Raw genomic sequence first — 18,565 nt, 5'->3', positions numbered from 1 at the left:
AATTTCAAAAAATTTCGAACCAATTTTTAAAAACAAGTTTCGAACTAAAGTTGTAAACCACATCTAAAAATTTTCAAATCCAAATTTTTTCGAACTAAATTAAAAATCAAATTTTGGACACTAAAAAATTCTTTAATTATTTTTTCGAACAAAATCATGTAAACCAAATCTTGAATATATTTTCCACCTTAAATTTTCAAGATTACCATGATTTGAAAACAAGTGTTCAGGGTTTCAAGAAATAATAAAACATATTTTTTTTTCAACTTGTTGTATTTTAACGAAAAGTATGTGCTCTTCCTATACATGTTTATTAACATAATAAATACAGGATCTAGTTTAATGAATATGTTGGACGTGTCATCATCTTCGAATGTTGTAGACGTATCCTGTAAAGAAAAAGAAGAAACGACGGATTACTTTATGAATTTCTTTTTTTTTCTGAAACAATAAAAACGAGTCAATATTGATAAGAGAGAAATAAAACTTACTCGTAAATGATGGATCTGTTTAGGTTCATCTTCCTCCTCGGGTACGAGATGACAGCATTTCTTCCACTGATGGATGTTTATGAACTCTTCTGGGTACTGCATTTTTCTTGGTGTTGCTGCTTTATGGTCAAGGTTCCCCCTTCGGTACGAGATGACTACATTTCTTCCACTGATGGTGGTGTTGATGGTTTATGATCTCTTCTGGGTACTTCATTTTTCTGGGTGTTGCTGCTTTGTGGTTAAGGAGTGGAAAAAGGAAAAGGAAAAAGAAATGGCGGCCTTATTGGGTGTTTACAGTTTTTTCTTCTTCATCTTCTTTTTCCAGTTCCAACTTCTGTTTTTTAACGTACCCGTACGGAACCGTATCATAAGAATTGAGTTCTTTAAATCGACGTTTTGTGTATCGGATGCTGTACATTTTTTCTTCTTTGCGTGTGACGATGGTATGGTCTTTGGTCCTGCATATCTTATGGGGGATAGTGATGGTGACTTGTCCACGGCATTGATTTGTAATCATTTCTTTTAGCGTGTTGAAATTTAATTGTTGTCCTGCATTGTAGTTTAATGTAAATCCTCTAATTTTACATATGTAGCTGGTGACGTTGGTATCTGGATTGTATATTTCTAGGCTGTAATTTTTCGGTCCTCCACTAACAAATGTTTTGATGTATGCTCGTGGTCCATAAGACTCCATCTCATCCGATAAGCATCCCAAGTACGTAGAAGGTTCAATGGTTGGCTCCCCGGGCTTTTCTGTAAATATTACAGAATCCGTGTCGAAATATAAAACACGTTCCTGCAACATTTCCAGGTACTTGTACAGTTCCAGAGGTGCCTGACATGTTGTAAATGCACCTAACACGACATTGGTGTTTCGGTTTTGAACAGGCACATGTTCATTGTACTCCCAGAACGCATATAACATCGTATCATTGATGGGTACAATTTGATGGAGTTTAATGTCGGGGGAAGTGAGTTTTTCATAAAATTCTTCCGGCCGATCAATAATTGTGGTCTGGCTAAAGTTTGAACGCTGACAAAGCTTTCCCCATAATGAGTTAACACAAAGCTTAGATAAACTTCTTCGTGCAGGATTATTTTCAATTTTGGACGGATCTAATGCAATACCTTCACGCTCCAGGACGGTTTGTATGAATTTTGTTTTGTCTTCTTCGGTCACACAGGAACTGGGCCAGCCAGACGCTTCCATTTTTGATTTCAGAAAAGTATTGATATATTCCGTGAACAAGCCACATGTTTTCGTGATGGGATCATATTGTTCAATGTCATAATCCCAAATTTCAAAAATTTCCATCGGTTGATATCCTAATTCTATTGCTTTCTGTATTTCATATGATACCCATGTTCCAGTGAGGCATCGCTCCTGATCGTTGTGCGTACACGTTGCTGTAGGGTCTGGGTTCATTTCTTCGGCACACGCAGCACACAGTGGAAAGAGTAGTTTCTTGTTGCATCGGTAAGGCAGGAGACCATGATAAAGATGGCGACTTGGTAATATCGTCATTTTGATCAGACCATTGACTTTATTTATTGGTGGTATATTTTCATCACCCTGTAGATAAATTCTAGGATGGCCTACAGGGTATTTAGCACACTTATTTACATAAGGATAAAGCGAGACAATATCGAAATATTTTATTACTTCTCCTGCTTTTTCGTCGACTTGGTGGTACAATTTCACGCAATTGGTCCTTCCTCCAAAAAAGCTATCTCTTGGATTTAATGGTCTGCGGTTCATGTACGGGTGATTCTTCAGATACGTCGCCATTGCAGGATTTTGTTTCAAGAACTGATTAAATTCGCACTCCCACATTTCATGTACAATGTACCCCAATTCACGCAGTCTTGCATTTTTGCATTGCGTTCGTTCATAACGGAATTCCATGGTGTCTTCTGGATTGCTGTAGATGGGCTGATTACGGCCTGTAGTAAAACATACTTTACACCCGTGATAAAAGCAGCCAGCATGCTCGTAGACGTGCTCCTCTAACGTCTCAGGATCTTGGTAGTAGCCATCAACATGGAATCCCGCAATAAACACTTCTTTTTGTCGGGCCGCATGTAAGATTTGTTTTCCTTCGGTTTTTTCAATGTAGGCCAGCCATTGCATTGCAGCGATCGATTGGGTACTTCTCCATCGATAGCCATGTGCCGGTAGAATTCCAATGGTATTAGGTTTAAGGAAATTCCGGCGGAATACTAAATTGGAAGCACTGGCAATCGTGATCGTCTCCAAGAAGGGATTCACTTGGTTTCTGTTTCAAATGACGTCATAAACGAAACGCATGCTTGTCGCAGTACATTGACATCTTGAATACAATACTTGAGAATTTCTTTCTGAAAATCAAACGTATCATTACGATGATCGTTGTACCAATGCATGAACTTGTTTCTGTCTTCGACGGCCATTTCATTTGCACCATAATACTTCGTTTCTGGAAGTGGTCCAATATACGATTGATTCTCCTTGGTGTTGAAGAAATGCGGGAAGTAGCCTTTGGTTGCGGGTAAATTGAACGCTTTTGACAATTTACTTAATGCCATAGGTAGGAAGTTCAAAGAGTCAATGAACGTCAGATTATTCAAGGTTAAACTCAATATCTTGGTTCCATTTAATATGACGTCAGGTCTCCATTGGCATTGTTCTACCATGGTCTTTAGGATAAAATGTCCATCGTATCCCTTCGCGTTGTGCGCGACACAGAAAATCCTATTTATATTGGGACGACGTTCCCGCAAGTACTGGAGAAAATTATAAACTGGATCCTCTCCTTGGAAAATATGCTGGCGCTGACCACACGTACTGCAAGACTGCTGGATATTATTGTTTTCAACACATGCATAACATACTTGTTGTGCAACCAATAAATTTGGAATGTGTACATACGTATTATCGCCAATATTCGTGTCCTGCATAGATTCTATATCATAGAATATCAATAAGGCTTTCTTTGCGTGCATGAGTGAAGGAACACCAGGTTTCAAACATTGTCGATCAGGAAGCATAAAACATTGATGCGATCCTGGAACAATCTTCTTACAAACATTGCAAAAGATCTCATTACAATCATGAAGGCGTTGTCCAGTATGCACAAAGGAATATACTCTGTAGCATCTAGTACATTGCTTCACCATTTTGCATACAGGTTCCCCATGATGATATACAATATTACGATGATTGTTAAAACATTCTTCGCCATAAAATTGACGATTGCAGTCTTTGCATAATATCGGCGTTTGGTTCTTGTCGCATAGTGGTCTCTGTAAACATTTGGAGCATGTTACAGGACAATTTTTCACATGTCTGTTACGTTCACTATACTTTTTATGGCACGCCTCACAGTAGAACTTGGTTGCAAAACAAGCAGTTAAAGATTGGATGATGTCAAAGTGACCAGCCAAACAAATCAAATTTATGGGAGTGCGATTTTCATCGTTGGGCCCCTCGTACATGATGTCACGGCCTGTGAAACTAGTATACACAGTAATTTTATATTCTTTGAGGTATGCCTGGAATTGTCGAATTTCATTTACACTGGCACCATGATCCAAATTGACTCCTGCATTTGAACATAACGCATCAACTTCATCGTCCACAATACATTTTCTCTGATTTTGATACTGCTTATGTCGTTTTACATCTACATTCTTGTATTTTTTCAGGCCAATAGCAATAACAAGGGCGTACGCCAAACACCTTGAATCTTGATTTTTTACACGTACAATCCCTCGTTTGCAACGTAACAATTCTTCGTTTTGAAGTATTCCTTGGGCTAAACGATCTCCATATCCGTATCCTCTTGGAATATCCACACGATGAAAATGAACGGTAAATGGTTCGTGCAGGAGAAATGAATTGTTACTTTGTAACACTCTTTCGAACGAGGCCCACATCGTTTCCAGTGATAGGTTTCGTGCTTGGCGAAAACTCACCCAAAATGGCTTATTGGTATTGCGTGGTGATATTACTGATAAACCAACCATCGCCTCATCGTCGACATTGGCTAACAAATGGTCCAGCATTGCTTGGAAACTATTATGCACATACTGTATGATATCGGTTCCTACGGGTGGTGCGTTGAATTGAACTTCGAGCATTCTGCCTTCAATGTTAAATCGTCTATAATGACGAGTGATTTCATTGCGAACAGTAAAACCCGATTCGGCCATGGTTAACAAAGGAGAAAACAAACAAACAGGTACAATTGCGATAAATGTGTAAGGGAAAAAAGGAATTGAGCAGCGTGAATTTACTACAAAAGAAAAGAAGAAAGAAAAATCTTAATCACCTGATAAACAGGAAATCATAACATTCATGATAAATAATTAACTAAGTAATTCATGTAAAGGTCCTAAGTTTGATTCCCTGTCGGTGACGTTCAGAATCTCATTATGAAAGCACGTGTACTAGAAATCAAAGTTTTTTTTAAATAATTATGTTACTGAAATGAGTGTTTTATTGCTGTCAAACTCGAGACCATTACATCAGCATTTAACTGACCTATCATTCTATAGTGATAAAAAGAATGCATGAAATGAATGAATGTTTTAACAGTGCTGAGATGTGACAAAGCACGCGTAAGCATTTTTTTCCACTCACAACGACCTTTAAATGATGCGTTTGCAAGTTGAAGAGACTCATCGAACATTAACGTTACGCATACGTAATTGTCAAAACAAAATCTGTATAGTGTATTTTTTTTTATTATTGTGGCTAAGCGGTTAGCGTACATGGTTCGGACGTGGAAGGCCCTGGTTCAATCCTCGGTGGGTTTGCTTTCCACGTCGGGGGCATGTCAAGCCTTTTCTGTAATTTAATATTCTCACGCGTTATCATACATTCTTTTCAAAACTAAGCTAAATGGTTGACGTACACACCTCATAATACATAAACGTACATAAATCGTCTATAATGACGAGTGATTTCATTACAAACAGTAAAACCCGATTCGGCCATGGTTAAAAATGAAAACAAACAAACAGGTACGGTAAAACAAATATGTAATGGGAAAAAAAGGAATTGTGCAGCGTGAATTTACTACAAAAGAAAAGAAGAAAGAAAAATCTTAATCACCTGATAAACAGGAAATCATAACATTCATGATAAATTCTTAACTAAGCAATTCATGTAAAGGTCCTGAGTTTGATTCCTGGCGGTGTCGTTCAGAATCTCCTTATGAAAGCACGTGTACTAGAAATCAAAGTTTTTTTAAAAAATAATTATGTTACTGAAATGAGTGTTTTATTGCTGTCAAACTCGAGACCATTACATCAGCATGTAACTGACCTACCATTCTATAGTGATAAAAAGAATGCATGAATGAATGAATGTTTCAACAGTACTGAGATGTGACAAAGTACGCGTAAGCATTTTTTCTACTCACAACGACCTTTAAATGATGCGTTTGCAAGTTGAAGAGATTCACCAACCATTAACGTAACACATACGTAATTGTCGAAACAAAATCTGTATAGCGTAAATCTTTTAACCACATATTCATGCACTCTTTTTTATTTAAGCGGTTAGCGTACATGCTTCGGATGTGGAAGGCCCTGGTTCAATCCTCGGTGGGGTTTGCTTTCACACATCGGATCACTGTCAAGCCTTTTCTGAAATTTAATATTCTCACGCGTTATCATACATTCTTTTCAAAACTAAGTTAAATGATTGACGTACACACCTCTGGCCTTGGTTCAATCCCGGGCGGTTGCTCGAATATCACGTTAAGCTGAAGGGGACGCTAAAATAAAATAATGCTTTCAAAGGGAATCGAACCATATTATTCTCAGGCATAGTTTGTGAAATTTTGTAATGTATTCTTTTCAAAACTAAGCGTACACATTTTTCTGGCCATGGTTCAATTCCCGACGGGTGCTCGCTAAAGGGACGCTAAACCATATCATTTATCGTGCTTACTTCTAATGTGTGGGGGTCCTGATTCGTACTCCAACTTTCCCATTCCACTAATTTCTTCATAGTCTAAATATTTCGTACTAAAAGTAAAACAGTGTATTCGTGATCCGCCCACAAATATAAAATAAAAATGATTTTCGAATCTTGTGTGAAAAATAAAATCTCACTGAACTTACCTCAAATTCAATGAACAAAAAGTCGGTGCAGTAAAGCTTCTTAAATGAAGACACTTTTAAAAAACAAACCTTCTCACTCGATAGTTGAGAGCGGTGTAGGATTTGAAAAATGAAATTTAGATTTTTATTTAGGTCGCTGCGAAAACGATGTCATCATCAACCAATCAGAAACGAGGAAATTTATAAAATGACATCACAACGAACCAATCAAAACGCTCGCTGCTTTTGTCATGAATCACGAACCAAAACGATGTGTAACAATCGATCGTGACGTCATTCACGTTACTCAATAGTTACAACATCTAGTATCGCAATTCCGATGCCAATTCCCTTCTGCCAGGATCATGTCACTACTTGTCGTAACTGTGACGACATTTCATTTTCCTCATATTCCATACGAGAATGTCAATGTTTGCTTTTTTCATGAATCATGCTGACACGTTCGTAGTAAAACAAAAGTAATGCGATCCGCTGACGTTTGCATTTTCAATCATATGTGCTTCTATGTCAACACAAAAAAAAAGTCTATCAGCATTTTATTTTAATCCACGAACGGAAGCGTTACACTGTCAGATTTATTTTCTTAAAGTATATGTGTATCCTTTTCAAGAACCATGGTTCGAAACCCACCAAGTGCGATTAAAACCGAATTCATTCATAGCTAAACGGTTAGCATACACATCTTTGGTTTGAAAGACCTGAGTTCGATTCCTGGAGAAACATTTCTTAGGATTTTTCTTAAACTTGCTTTAAATTTCTAGTTCGAAAATTTTAAAAGTTTAGCTCGATAAAAAGTTTGATTTGAGAAGCGTTACACTGTCAGATTTATTTTCTTAAAGTATATGTGTATCCTTTTCAAGAACCATGGTTCGAAACCCACCAAGATCGATTAAAAACCGAATTCATTCATAGCTAAGCGGTTAGCATACACATCTTTGGTTTGAAAGACCTGAGTTCGATTCCTGAAAAAACATTTCTTAGGATTTTTCTTAAACTTGCTTTAAATTTCTAGTTCGAAAATTTTAAAAGTTTAGCTCGATAAAAAGTTTGATTTGAGAAGCGTTACACTGTCAGATTTATTTTCTTAAAGTATATGTGTATCCTTTTCAAGGACCATGGTTCGAAACCCACCAAGATCGATTAAAACCGAATTCATTTAAGCGGTTAGCATACACATCTTTGGTTTGAAAGACCTGAGTTCGATTCCTGGAAAAAACATTTATTAGGATTTTTCTTAAACTCGGTTTAAATTTCTAGTTCGAAAATTTTAAAAGTTTAGTTCGATAAAAAGTTTGATTTGAAAATTTTTAGATGTGATTTACATCTTTAGTTCGAAACTTTTGTTTTTAAAAATGTTTTAGTTCGACAAAATTTTGTTTCAATTTTTTTTAGTTCGAAATTTTTTGAAATTTTTTAGTTCGAAAATTTTTTTGGGTTCGAAAATTTTAGTTCGAAAGTTTTTAGTTTAAAATATTTTTCGAAAAATTTTTAATTTTTTTAGTTCGAAATTTTTTGGGGGTTCGAAAATTTACATTTTTTTTCGAAAATTTTTTGATTTGAAAATTTAGTTCAAAAGTTTTTAGTTTAAATTTTTTAGTTCGAAACTTTTTTGAAATTTTTGTTTCAAAATTTTTAGTTCGAAAATTTTTTGTTTGAAAATTTTTGTTTAAAATTTTTTTAGTTCGAAAAAAATTTAGTTTAAAATTTCTTGCACTCTGCGGAACCGTTTCGAAAAGAATCGGAGCAGTTTCGGTAAGACAAATCTGGCAACACTGTTTCCATTAATGAAGCGCTTACTGAGCGTTTAAAAAAAATCGCTTAAACTCACAACAATGCGTTATAAGAAATCTACAAGCGACAAGGATGGACCCCTCTTTCACCATTGTTACTTCCAGAGACATAGGCTACTAATTCAAGGACAAGATCTCCATCAAGGTAAGAAAGCTGGTAATCATCTTATCTGTCAAAGACAAGGATAATATTTAATGTAAACTTCAGTACAATATCATGATACCGAAAAGGGTTATTTAAGGAGGGGTTGAACCCTCCATGGGAACTTTAAGGATAACCATAAAAAGGGGACAACGTTCTAAAATCCAGGATCGACGTCATAGCACTCTGAATTTCTCGCATGGGCTGGGGGGGCTAAGATCATGTGACTTCTATCAACCAATCAAAATTGATGTACCAAAACATTCATCTTACCTGTAAAAGGAAACAAATGAGTGAGGGGGTTTTCCCATGTAATCTGTTCACCGTGTGGCGGGTCTAAAATCATGTGACCTCTATCAACCAATCAGAATCGAGATACCAAAGTATACATCAGAAAGGACACCCTAATTTCAAAAATCTTAGGACCTAAAATCACGTGATCTCTATCATCCAATCAGAATCAAGGTACCAAAGCACTTATCTTACCCGTAAAAGGAAACGAATTAGTAATGGATTTCCCCGCAAGGGTAAAACATGACGTCATACCATGTAACCTGTTCACCGTGTAGCGGGTCTAAGATCATGTAACCTCTATCAACCAATCAGTATCGTAGTACCAAAGTACTCATCAAAGAGGATACCCAAATTTCAAAATCCCAGGGTCTAAGATCACGTGACCGCTATCAACCGATCAAATTCAAGGTACCAAACCACTCATCTTACCCGTAAAAGAGAACATTTTTTAAAAAAAGTCCCAAAGCCTAAGATCACGTGACCTCTATCAGCCAATCAGCATCGTGGTACCAAACCATTCATCTTACCGTAAAAGGGAACGAATTTCAAATATCGCAGGGTCTAAGATCATGTGACAGCTGTCAACCAATCAGAATCACTCATCTTACCCGTAAAAGGGAACAAATTTCAAAAATCCCGGTCATAAAAGAGAATGAGGGATTTCCCCGCAGGGTGACTCATGACGTCATACCACGTGACCTGGAAATTTGAATTTCCCGCGTGGGCGGGGCCTAACGTCACGTGACCTCTCTCAGCCAATCAGAACCGAGAAAATTTTTGCTGACTCGGCGAGATATAACGGGACCACTACTACTATAGTTCCTACAGGAAATTGGACCCGGGTCTCCTGCTCCGACGAATGCTGACCAAATATTTGGGTATAAGGTTTCGAGATCGTTTGCTTTCCATGGGATCAAATTTGCAACATTGAGTGCTGAAAGGACATGATCTTATTACTTGGTCACTTTATAATTCTGTATGGCAAGGAAGGATTCTATTTTTCGTCTTTTTAAAAGTAAATTCTTTATCCTTTTCAAAGAATTTGTGAATTTTATAGTGTGGTAAGAGAGTAAAGAAAGGGTGTGGTATTATTACAAAACACACATATAAATATAACATTTAAATATTTTTATTATTCTATAACATGTTGGCACATAAATACTAGAAATTACTTGTCTCTACATATTGTATTTTCATTGCACAAAACTTTTTCAAAGATTCGCCATTTTCTTCTAACAACTATACTATCAGTTCTATATAAAAGCAAATTTTCCGAACCATCGCAGGAGAAAGATGAGTAACAATATTGTTGCAATGAAGACCGCTATTAATCCCAGCAGGCTGGCCACAGACGGTTCATCATCTTGAACTTTGCAATGGGTCAGCAAAGCAGACTGTTAAAGAGAATAAAAGAAACACATTTAGAAACTGCAGTCCAAATATTTGTTCAGTCTGATCAATAATAAATAACATTGTGTAAGAATTAGTAACGGAACGCTTACTTTCGTAAGGTTCGACCCTGTTACTTTTACGAGTTCACATATCTAATAAAATACAAATTATTTTGTGATATTAAAGAACATGGAAAACATAAGTTATCTGCATGTTAATCACGGTAGAGCTACACCAATACATTCATAGATGGAGTTAGCATTAAAAAAATGTTATGCATGAGGGAAGGAAATTATGAAGTAGTGATTGTCAAAGGAATGTAGGTGTGTTTCCAACAAGATTTCAGTCGTTCTTTGCAATTTGAATACTGGGTGATATCAATAAAAATAAGTAACTACTCCTGAGAAGTCCTGCTCGAGAATCGGAGTAACTACACCTGGAATAATCTCCTCCCTCAATTTCGTATCAATAAAACAAGTCACTACTCAGGTCTAGTCTGCTCCAGATTTATGAACGTTTACTCGCTTCCTCTGCACGTAGCACTGAGTCGTATCAATAAAAGAAGTGATTACTCATTTCTCCCATTCATCGCGCAGTCATTTCGTTGTTTTTAACCTATGGCGTAGCATCTTAAAAGCCATGAAACGGGCAAGTAGCAACGATAGCTTCAATCAAAGTGCATTTGTGGATATTCTAAAAGAGTTTCCAGTGGTACTTTCAGTCACAGCTACCAGAAAGTAAACGAAGGAAAGCCGAAACTTTGAAGGTAATTACAGTGAAATGCAACGAAATATCAAATACATCTACGACTGAGACACAAATTCAAAAGATAATCTTTAATATTCGAGCGAGAATAAAACAAAAATAAAAAAGAAGAAAAAATAAAAAAGGGAAAGAAGAAAGTAATACTGAAACCATGGGAATGAACCTATTTGAGCTGATGGATGTTGATTGGAATCCAGCAATATTAAGATTAACACGACAAGCGCATATCACGTGTTGTCCAAGGTCTTTGTAGATTGTTTGGCTTTAAGAACGAAATCAGACACTTGGCTCCTTTGTTTTCTTTTTAAAAAATTCCAGCCACCCACGTCATAAATCACGTCCATCTGATTGCGTTTTCCACACCATACGTGTCCCCTTTCGCCTTGACATAAACAAAATACATTCTCATGTATACACCCTTTCTATCAACGTTGAGTTGAGTTGATTATTAGTTTAACGTCCTTTTCAGTAGCGTGCCTATATGAGACAGAACCCACTGATTAACGTGGAATCCAAACCACATGAGCTCCTGCCGGGAATCGAACGCGGGTCTCCTATGCCAAAGGCATGTACGCTAACCGCTTAGCCACGAAATAGCTCTTCCTATTAACGTATTACTCTCCAAAATACTAGGTTTCTTTAATGCCACTTGTGTATAGTCAAGTGCTCCGATAGCACTCGGAAATGTATATTGTTCTTGCCACTCTGCCTTTGCTGTTTGTATATTACGCACACTTCCGGAAACAATCCATTTTCAGGTAGTCATAGACAGTACTTTGAGCCACACCAGAATCCCCTGACATTCCGACCTGGAATCCCGGATCACTCACGTAACGCAAGAAAACCAAGGGCACCGATTTCTCTGTAAATTGGGGGGGGGGAGGCATTCAGATGCAGAAGGTATATATATCAGGATTTTAAGACAAATTGCACTCTAATTAGGCCAAATATTGTATATTCATAAATACAATAGGGGCCCACATGAGCTTTGGGGCCCGGGCCTCCTGGCCCCCACAGGATCGGCGCCCTTGAAGAAAACCTGCATCTTATCATCATTACGTAGTCCACCACCCCGAATTTTGGTTGATTCTCCTTAAAAAATGTTGTGCTAATCACAACATTTTCTTTCATAAACTTATAATGCTTTTAGTAATCTCCATTTCCAACATTTCTATGCAGTATATAAGTTTTTCTACGTAGTAAACAATCATATACCCTGCCATATTTCGCACGGAGTCACCTATTTAGCTTGCTCCACAAATTTGGAGAAGTTACTAGCATCACAGAGGAGTCTTTGATTTTTATTGATATCAAACGCGTAGTAGTTACTCGGCCCGAGAATAGAGGTGTGGTTACTTCAAAAGGGCGGGGCTTCTCCGAGGTCAGCCGAGACGACTAGTGCTCAGTTCTCTTTTTATTGATACCAATGCGAGTAACTACTTCAAAATTGGGCGTAATGAGTAACTTCTCCGTTTTATTGATATCACCCACTGTTGAAATCCTATGATGATTGAGGAAGTTATTCAATTGCAACATACTAAATTCTCGTTTAAAAATACGGTTTCATCTGTAGCTGAAACTCAGATTATTTAATACTTGAGTACTTAGCATTAAAGTAGGGTTGCCGTATTTTAAAATCAGAAAAGCGGGAGATTCTAAACTGTAAATACTGATGTGAGCTTGTGTATTACAAATGCTGACCTGGGATCCTTCGGACCATTTTTTTAAAAGTAATTTCTTTGTTAAGTGACACTTCAAATATATTTTTCTAACGAAATTAAAGGAAAGCAAATTTAGTTTTTGCCCTTAATGTTTTATTAAATTCAACAAATGTGAGTATCGAACTGTAAAGTAAGTATTACCGTAAGATATCTGTAATTGTAAAGATACTGTAAGGAAAGTTTTCAAAAAAAAAAAAAAAAAAAAAAACGCGATATATGGCAGATATTTTTCATACGGTTTTCTCTCTAACAAACACAAAATAATTTCAAAATTTTTATCATAAGAAAGATAAAACATATTTAGGAGTCGGTTCATCCCTTATAAAATTTCTAATCATTTTTAAAGATTGCTACTTGATATCGTACTAACATAAAAATTACCACGGTTTCACAATATATGAAATACAGCATAAACATTTTAAAAGAAATAAATATTAATAATGAATTTAATCTAAACAAAATGCTAAAGATACCATCATTCAATTTGCAATCATATCTGAATATATAAAGACTAGGTGAACACACTGACTAGGTTAAAACGTAGACTTGTTCAGCTGAACTGGACAGAATGGTCATCAAAGAAATATCCACCCCTGAGTTCATACATTAGTATTCATGGGTTGAACCAAAATGTGTATGATTATGCCACTTTTTTTTTTAACATATTCTTTACTTTTTTTAAAAAGTCTCGATTGCAAAAATCCAAAAAGAGAGTGGGTTTTCGTGATTTAGAGATTATTAAGCGGGGGTGAATGTAGAACCTGAAAATCGGGTGATATGGCAACCCTACATTAAAGAGAAACAAAGACAATCCCAATGCATAAATAAAATAAACCAGAATAATCACTGCAATACTGCACTATTGAGCCTTTATAGAATATCTGGTTTAGCGTTGGAAAATTAATAGTAAAAAAGGTTTTTCATGTGACACATAAAACACGCGTAAAATATGTAAAGCATATAAAAAAAACTGGAAACAAGTCTACAAATTAAAATAAGAAAACTGGAAACAAGTCTACAAATTAAAATTAAAGAAAAAAGTTTCTCGCCCTGGGTTACTGTTTGGTTTGGCACAAAGAAAAAGGATTTGAAAGCTTTCTTTCAAATTTGTATGGGCTGTCGCTGGGTTTTGGGGACTTTATAAACTGTCATATTGACTTTGTAAAACAAATAACAAATAAGTATTGCGATTTCCGCGTTTGCTTATGTTTAGAAAGCATATCATAATTACGCTTTAAATCTTCTGTGGTAAACAAAAGTTTTAAGTCAGAGAATCCATGATGAAATAAGGAGCGATTGTTCAATGCAACAACAATTTGCTTTTGATAGCCATGCACATTCGCAGTCACCTCGTCTGAAGGCTTTCTGTACTTATAAAAATCTACTGCACTTCACACGTGCTGTTGGGTGTTTTGTCGGTTTCAGTTTTCAATGCTCTGTCCGTTCCGCGGTCTGTAACGGGGGTAAACAGTGAGAAATATTAACTCACTCATATTTTCTTTCATGTTTTCTTCTTCTTTCACAGTCTCTGTTATCAATGTCAACTCCGAAAATTTAAACTGCTTCAGTGACGCAACTAGCAAGTTTGTAAAAATTGTATTTTTGTTTTTGTTTTTGTTTTGATTTTGAATAGTTTTAGTTATGAAATAGGTTTTTACACTGCATAAAAAGTGGTTTTCTACGTGTAATTGACGTTAAAAAAAAGTAAGGAGTAAATTATCTTGCCAGCCCTGGTTGGAACAACGTAAATGTTTTATTTTATCTGCTTATTCCTCTTCTTATTCTCTTGGCTATTTCATAGATTACATGTATTTTATAGCCTCCGTCACTCTTAATCAACTACTTTTTTTTTAAGTTTTAATTTTAATCTATTAAGTTTTTCAACTACGTCTTGCAATGTTTAAATTAGATTGTAGGTTAAAACTCGTTCATTATTACGTGTTTAGGATTTTCAAGTGCACCCATAGATAAATAACGCACATGATCCATAGTGTACTCAACACTAAACACAAGTATAAAAAAATCACCCTAGTTACAATAACGTATTCAGAACTTCATCAGGGAGAGGGGCAGACAATCGGGAACGTGATTATATACACGTTTATTTTTCATAATATCTTGCTCAAACCTCGCAATTCCTGCCTGTATACGCCACTACCTACTTAAATCTATACTACGTGTATTAAAAGGCTTAGCTCAGCCATGAACTTTGAGTCAAAACCCATGTACTCAAAAATCTGACACTGGAATAAATATGGTTCGGGATTTAACGTCCCTTTCAGCGTAGACTACGTATATGGGAGCGAGGCTATGTGAAACATGGACTAACAGCTTAATTTGACATCCGATCACGGGCTCTCACCCGGAATCGCGCCAGAGTCTCGTACGCTAACTATAGACACAAACGAGCTCACTGAAATTTGAATAGTTTACTTTTATTATGTAGACATTTTACAGTTCAGATTACATTTAAAAAATGTTCTATATCGACATCGATATTTCACATTTTCAAATATGTATTTAATTTTACCTTGCTTCTAAACTTAGTTGGGTGGAGCGGAAAACGAACGAGGTGTTAGAAATGGTGGGAAAGAAAAGATCACTTAAATATTATTGAGAAGGGAAAGAGAAACTGGTTGCCTGAGAAGAAACTGAAAGAGAAATTTTGTGGCATTGCCTGAGAAGAAATTGTATCATGAGGGACGTGCTAGAGGGTATGGTGGTAGGAAAGAGAGGGAGAGGGCGAAGAAGACTATAATTAATAGATGATATAAAAACAGAAAGATCATACGTGAAGACGAAGATGTTAGCGGAGGACCGTGGAGCATGCAAGTTTCTCAGCTGCAGCAAGTGACCTGCCAATAAGGGTAGAATACCTATGATGAGAATGATGATGACCTAAACTTAGTTCCTAAATTTTGTAAGCTGATGAACAACGTACGAATACTGGTGAAGCTCACCCTCTCCCATTATGTGTAAGTTTTTAAGAGACGCCCGGACGTACTGCTCGATTTGGAAATTTGGATAATCCTGTTCTCGTTTAAGTAAAAATTGGCATTATTATATAGATAGCCTATTTTATTTTAAGTACACACAAAAATTTAAACTACAGGTTAACAATTTGTGTGAGGAAGGAATACCGGCACAAATTCAGAACATACACCTCATTTTTTGTTAGTTTTTTTTTTTTTAATTTAGTAGGCCAATTTAAATAATTTGAATTTACGTCAGTCACGTATAGTAACAATCGTAACAATAACTCATTTCTTTTTCGCGAATCGCTTAAAAACAGATTAGGTAGAAGTGCACGTAGGCTTAAGTAGGTCATGTTTTTTTTTTTCTAAGAATTATATATGTTACCTGCGACGGAGGTGTACATTTTTCATATCTAACACCAAGCAAGTTTTTTAAATTCTTGTTTTCTGTTTTGTTTTTCTTGAACTGTTGCATTACTCGCTTTTACGTGATCGGAAAAGAATAGGGGGAGGAGTTATTGATAACAAAGTATTGTTGCATGTTGTGTAGGCTATTTACTATGAGCACAGTGTAACATATTCTAAGTCCATGAGTATTCATTAATTCTTGCATCCATAGAGACGAAACAACGAAGGGTGTGGTAGAACGTGAGAATGTCTTTCCTAGAAAGAGACACCCCGTCGCAGTGAGGAAGATCATTCGTAACTTCATCTCTGATTCCGACTGTTTTATGTTACTATGGGATAATTTATCTGCCTACGGGATGCATGTCTAAGGCATGAAATGAAGGTTTTAACCCAAGAAGAGCTTCTGATGCAATGTATCTAATATACAGTTGTTCAAAAATGATAGCACCAAAGGGAAATTTTTAAGCAACAGTGATTAACTCTTTTGAGACTTATAACGAGATACTTTGTATCGGCTCATAATTACATATATCTCGGGCAGAAAGTGCTTTTACACAAGCACTATACCTATTATAATGTTAATTAAATAACAAAAGAAGAATGTTCTAATATAAGAAATATACATTATTGTGTAGTTGGTTGCTATGTCATTGTTTATAGATACTCACTTAACATGTTTGATTGCAAGTCAGTTGGTGTGAACATATATTAAAAAGGAATCAAAGAATAAATTATTCAATATTCATCATGGACTTGTAATTTCAGTAGAAAAGGTGAGCATACTAGTGAATATAACTTCAGAAGATATTTTAAGGTGTAAACGATTACTGTCACTAGAGATATACCTATATTAACTGAACCAGGGTTAACGACTACCTTTGGTGAGTCGTTGTAAAATTTTTGGTGCCGGAACCCGGGAATCTTGTAAATTCATATCCCGAAGTCTAAAGTAAGGGTGAATTTACCTTAGTAAGAAGGTTCATGAATACGAACTCAACCGTCCTTAGAAGTGGCAGAATAATCACAAGAAAAATCATGATTGGTGAGACAGTAGAGAATGAAACTGTTGACAGTGCTAACAACGAGCAGAATATAGCTCCTATTGCACCCGGAATGTTGACCCTAGAGGATAGAATTTTAATAGCATTGCAGCGACAGGAACAACGACAGGAACAAAGCCGAAAGGATGATTTAGAAATTATGAAACAAAATTTAACTCAGATGTCTAACGAATTAAAACAAACGGTACAGCAGAAATCCGAAGAATCTAGTAGACAATATGAAGAATTAAGTAGACGATTGGAGCACATAGATCAAAAGTCAGAAGAATTGAGTAGAGGATTAGAACACATAGATCAAAAGTCAGAAGAATTGAGTAGAGGATTAGAACAAATAGATCAAAAGTCAGAAGAATTGAGTAGAAGATTAGAACAAATAGATCAAAAGTCAGAAGAGACGAAACAATCGGTTATCCAAGCTGTGAGGGACATCACGTTACAATTCGATGAGAAGCTAAAAAGATTATCTGAAGATTGCAAGGATAACTACAATCATGTAATCCAAGAGGTCAATAGTGTAGAAAAGGATTTTGTAGTAATAGAATCTTCTGTTCGTCAGCAAAAGATTCAGGTGACGGATAATTCTAACCAAATACGTGCAAATACACAATTGATATCTACCTTACAGGAGGAAATTAGGACGTTACAGATTAAAGACAACGCATACAACAACAACATGGTTAATGATCGTTTGGAGTTCCCTCATTCACAAGAGATGCCCTCGCATTCACCCGCAGCAGATCGACGTGAACCTTGCGTTATCTCTTCTTCAAGTAATCCATCCGATGAGGACATTATTTTGGAAAGAATTCAACCAAGGAATATAGATGGGCGGAAAAGAGATGGTGGAACCACGCATAACGCAGTAGGTAGAAATTTTCACTCAACACGAACACGAAATGGTGAAAGAAATGTAAAGTTAAGTGTAAAAATGAGCGAAATACGTGCTATGAGTAAGTTTAGTGGTAGATGTAATGAAAATGCTACTTCTTTCCTAGAAAAATTTCAAGATGAGTGCAGTATAATGTGTATAGATAAATCTCAATATATGAAACTAATCCCTCATTTATTACTCCCACCGTGTTCTTTATGGTTTAAAGCAGTACGGGAACACGTCAATACATATGAGGAATTCAAAGCAGCGTTGATCGCAAATTACGAAAACGACTTTTTACTTGCAAACAGAGATGCTACGATTAGAAACCAACCTTTTAATCCTCGCTTGCACAAATCTGTTGTTGATTTTGTTGTAAACACTTATAATGAATTAAAAGTCGTAAATCCACTGCAATCGGAATCTAGAGTGATTGCATCTATTCGAAATCTACTACCGTTTAAATTACAACAAATCCTGTTTTCTACGCAATGCATGAGTTTTAATCATCTATTAATGCTTGTTCAATGTTATGAAACTCAAT

At 36.2% G+C, this 18,565-nt stretch overlaps 2 protein-coding genes across 5 annotated transcripts in view; both read right to left on the bottom strand.

Annotated features, from left to right (window-relative positions):
- Positions 1-263: 263 nt before the first annotated feature.
- On the bottom strand, positions 264-2,647 carry LOC145691847 (uncharacterized). The gene is made up of 2 exons (XM_081767162.1): positions 492-2,647; positions 264-389 (listed from the first exon to the last, which is right to left on the bottom strand). The coding sequence occupies exon 1, from the start codon at positions 2,620-2,622 to the stop codon at positions 772-774; it is 1,851 nt and encodes a 616-aa protein (XP_081623288.1). The 5' UTR covers positions 2,623-2,647; the 3' UTR covers positions 264-389; positions 492-771.
- Positions 2,648-9,935: 7,288 nt separating this feature from the next.
- LOC145693250 (bcl-2-related ovarian killer protein-like) overlaps positions 9,936-18,565 on the bottom strand; it is a 288,563-nt gene continuing 279,933 nt past the window's right edge. For all 4 annotated transcript variants that reach the window (XM_081769075.1, XM_081769074.1, XM_081769076.1 and 1 more), the window contains one exon: positions 9,936-10,222. In XM_081769075.1, coding sequence (XP_081625201.1) covers positions 10,082-10,222 — 141 coding nt within the window. In that variant the 3' untranslated portion in view covers positions 9,936-10,081. The remainder of the gene's footprint in view (positions 10,223-18,565) is intronic.

The sequence above is a fragment of the Thermobia domestica genome, chromosome 8, assembly GCF_964235325.1.
Source record: "Thermobia domestica chromosome 8, izTheDome1.hap1.1, whole genome shotgun sequence".
Classification (NCBI taxonomy): domain Eukaryota; kingdom Metazoa; phylum Arthropoda; class Insecta; order Zygentoma; family Lepismatidae; genus Thermobia; species Thermobia domestica.
Note: the sequence above shows the minus strand (reverse complement) of the source record. Positions and strands in the feature narration are given on the sequence as shown.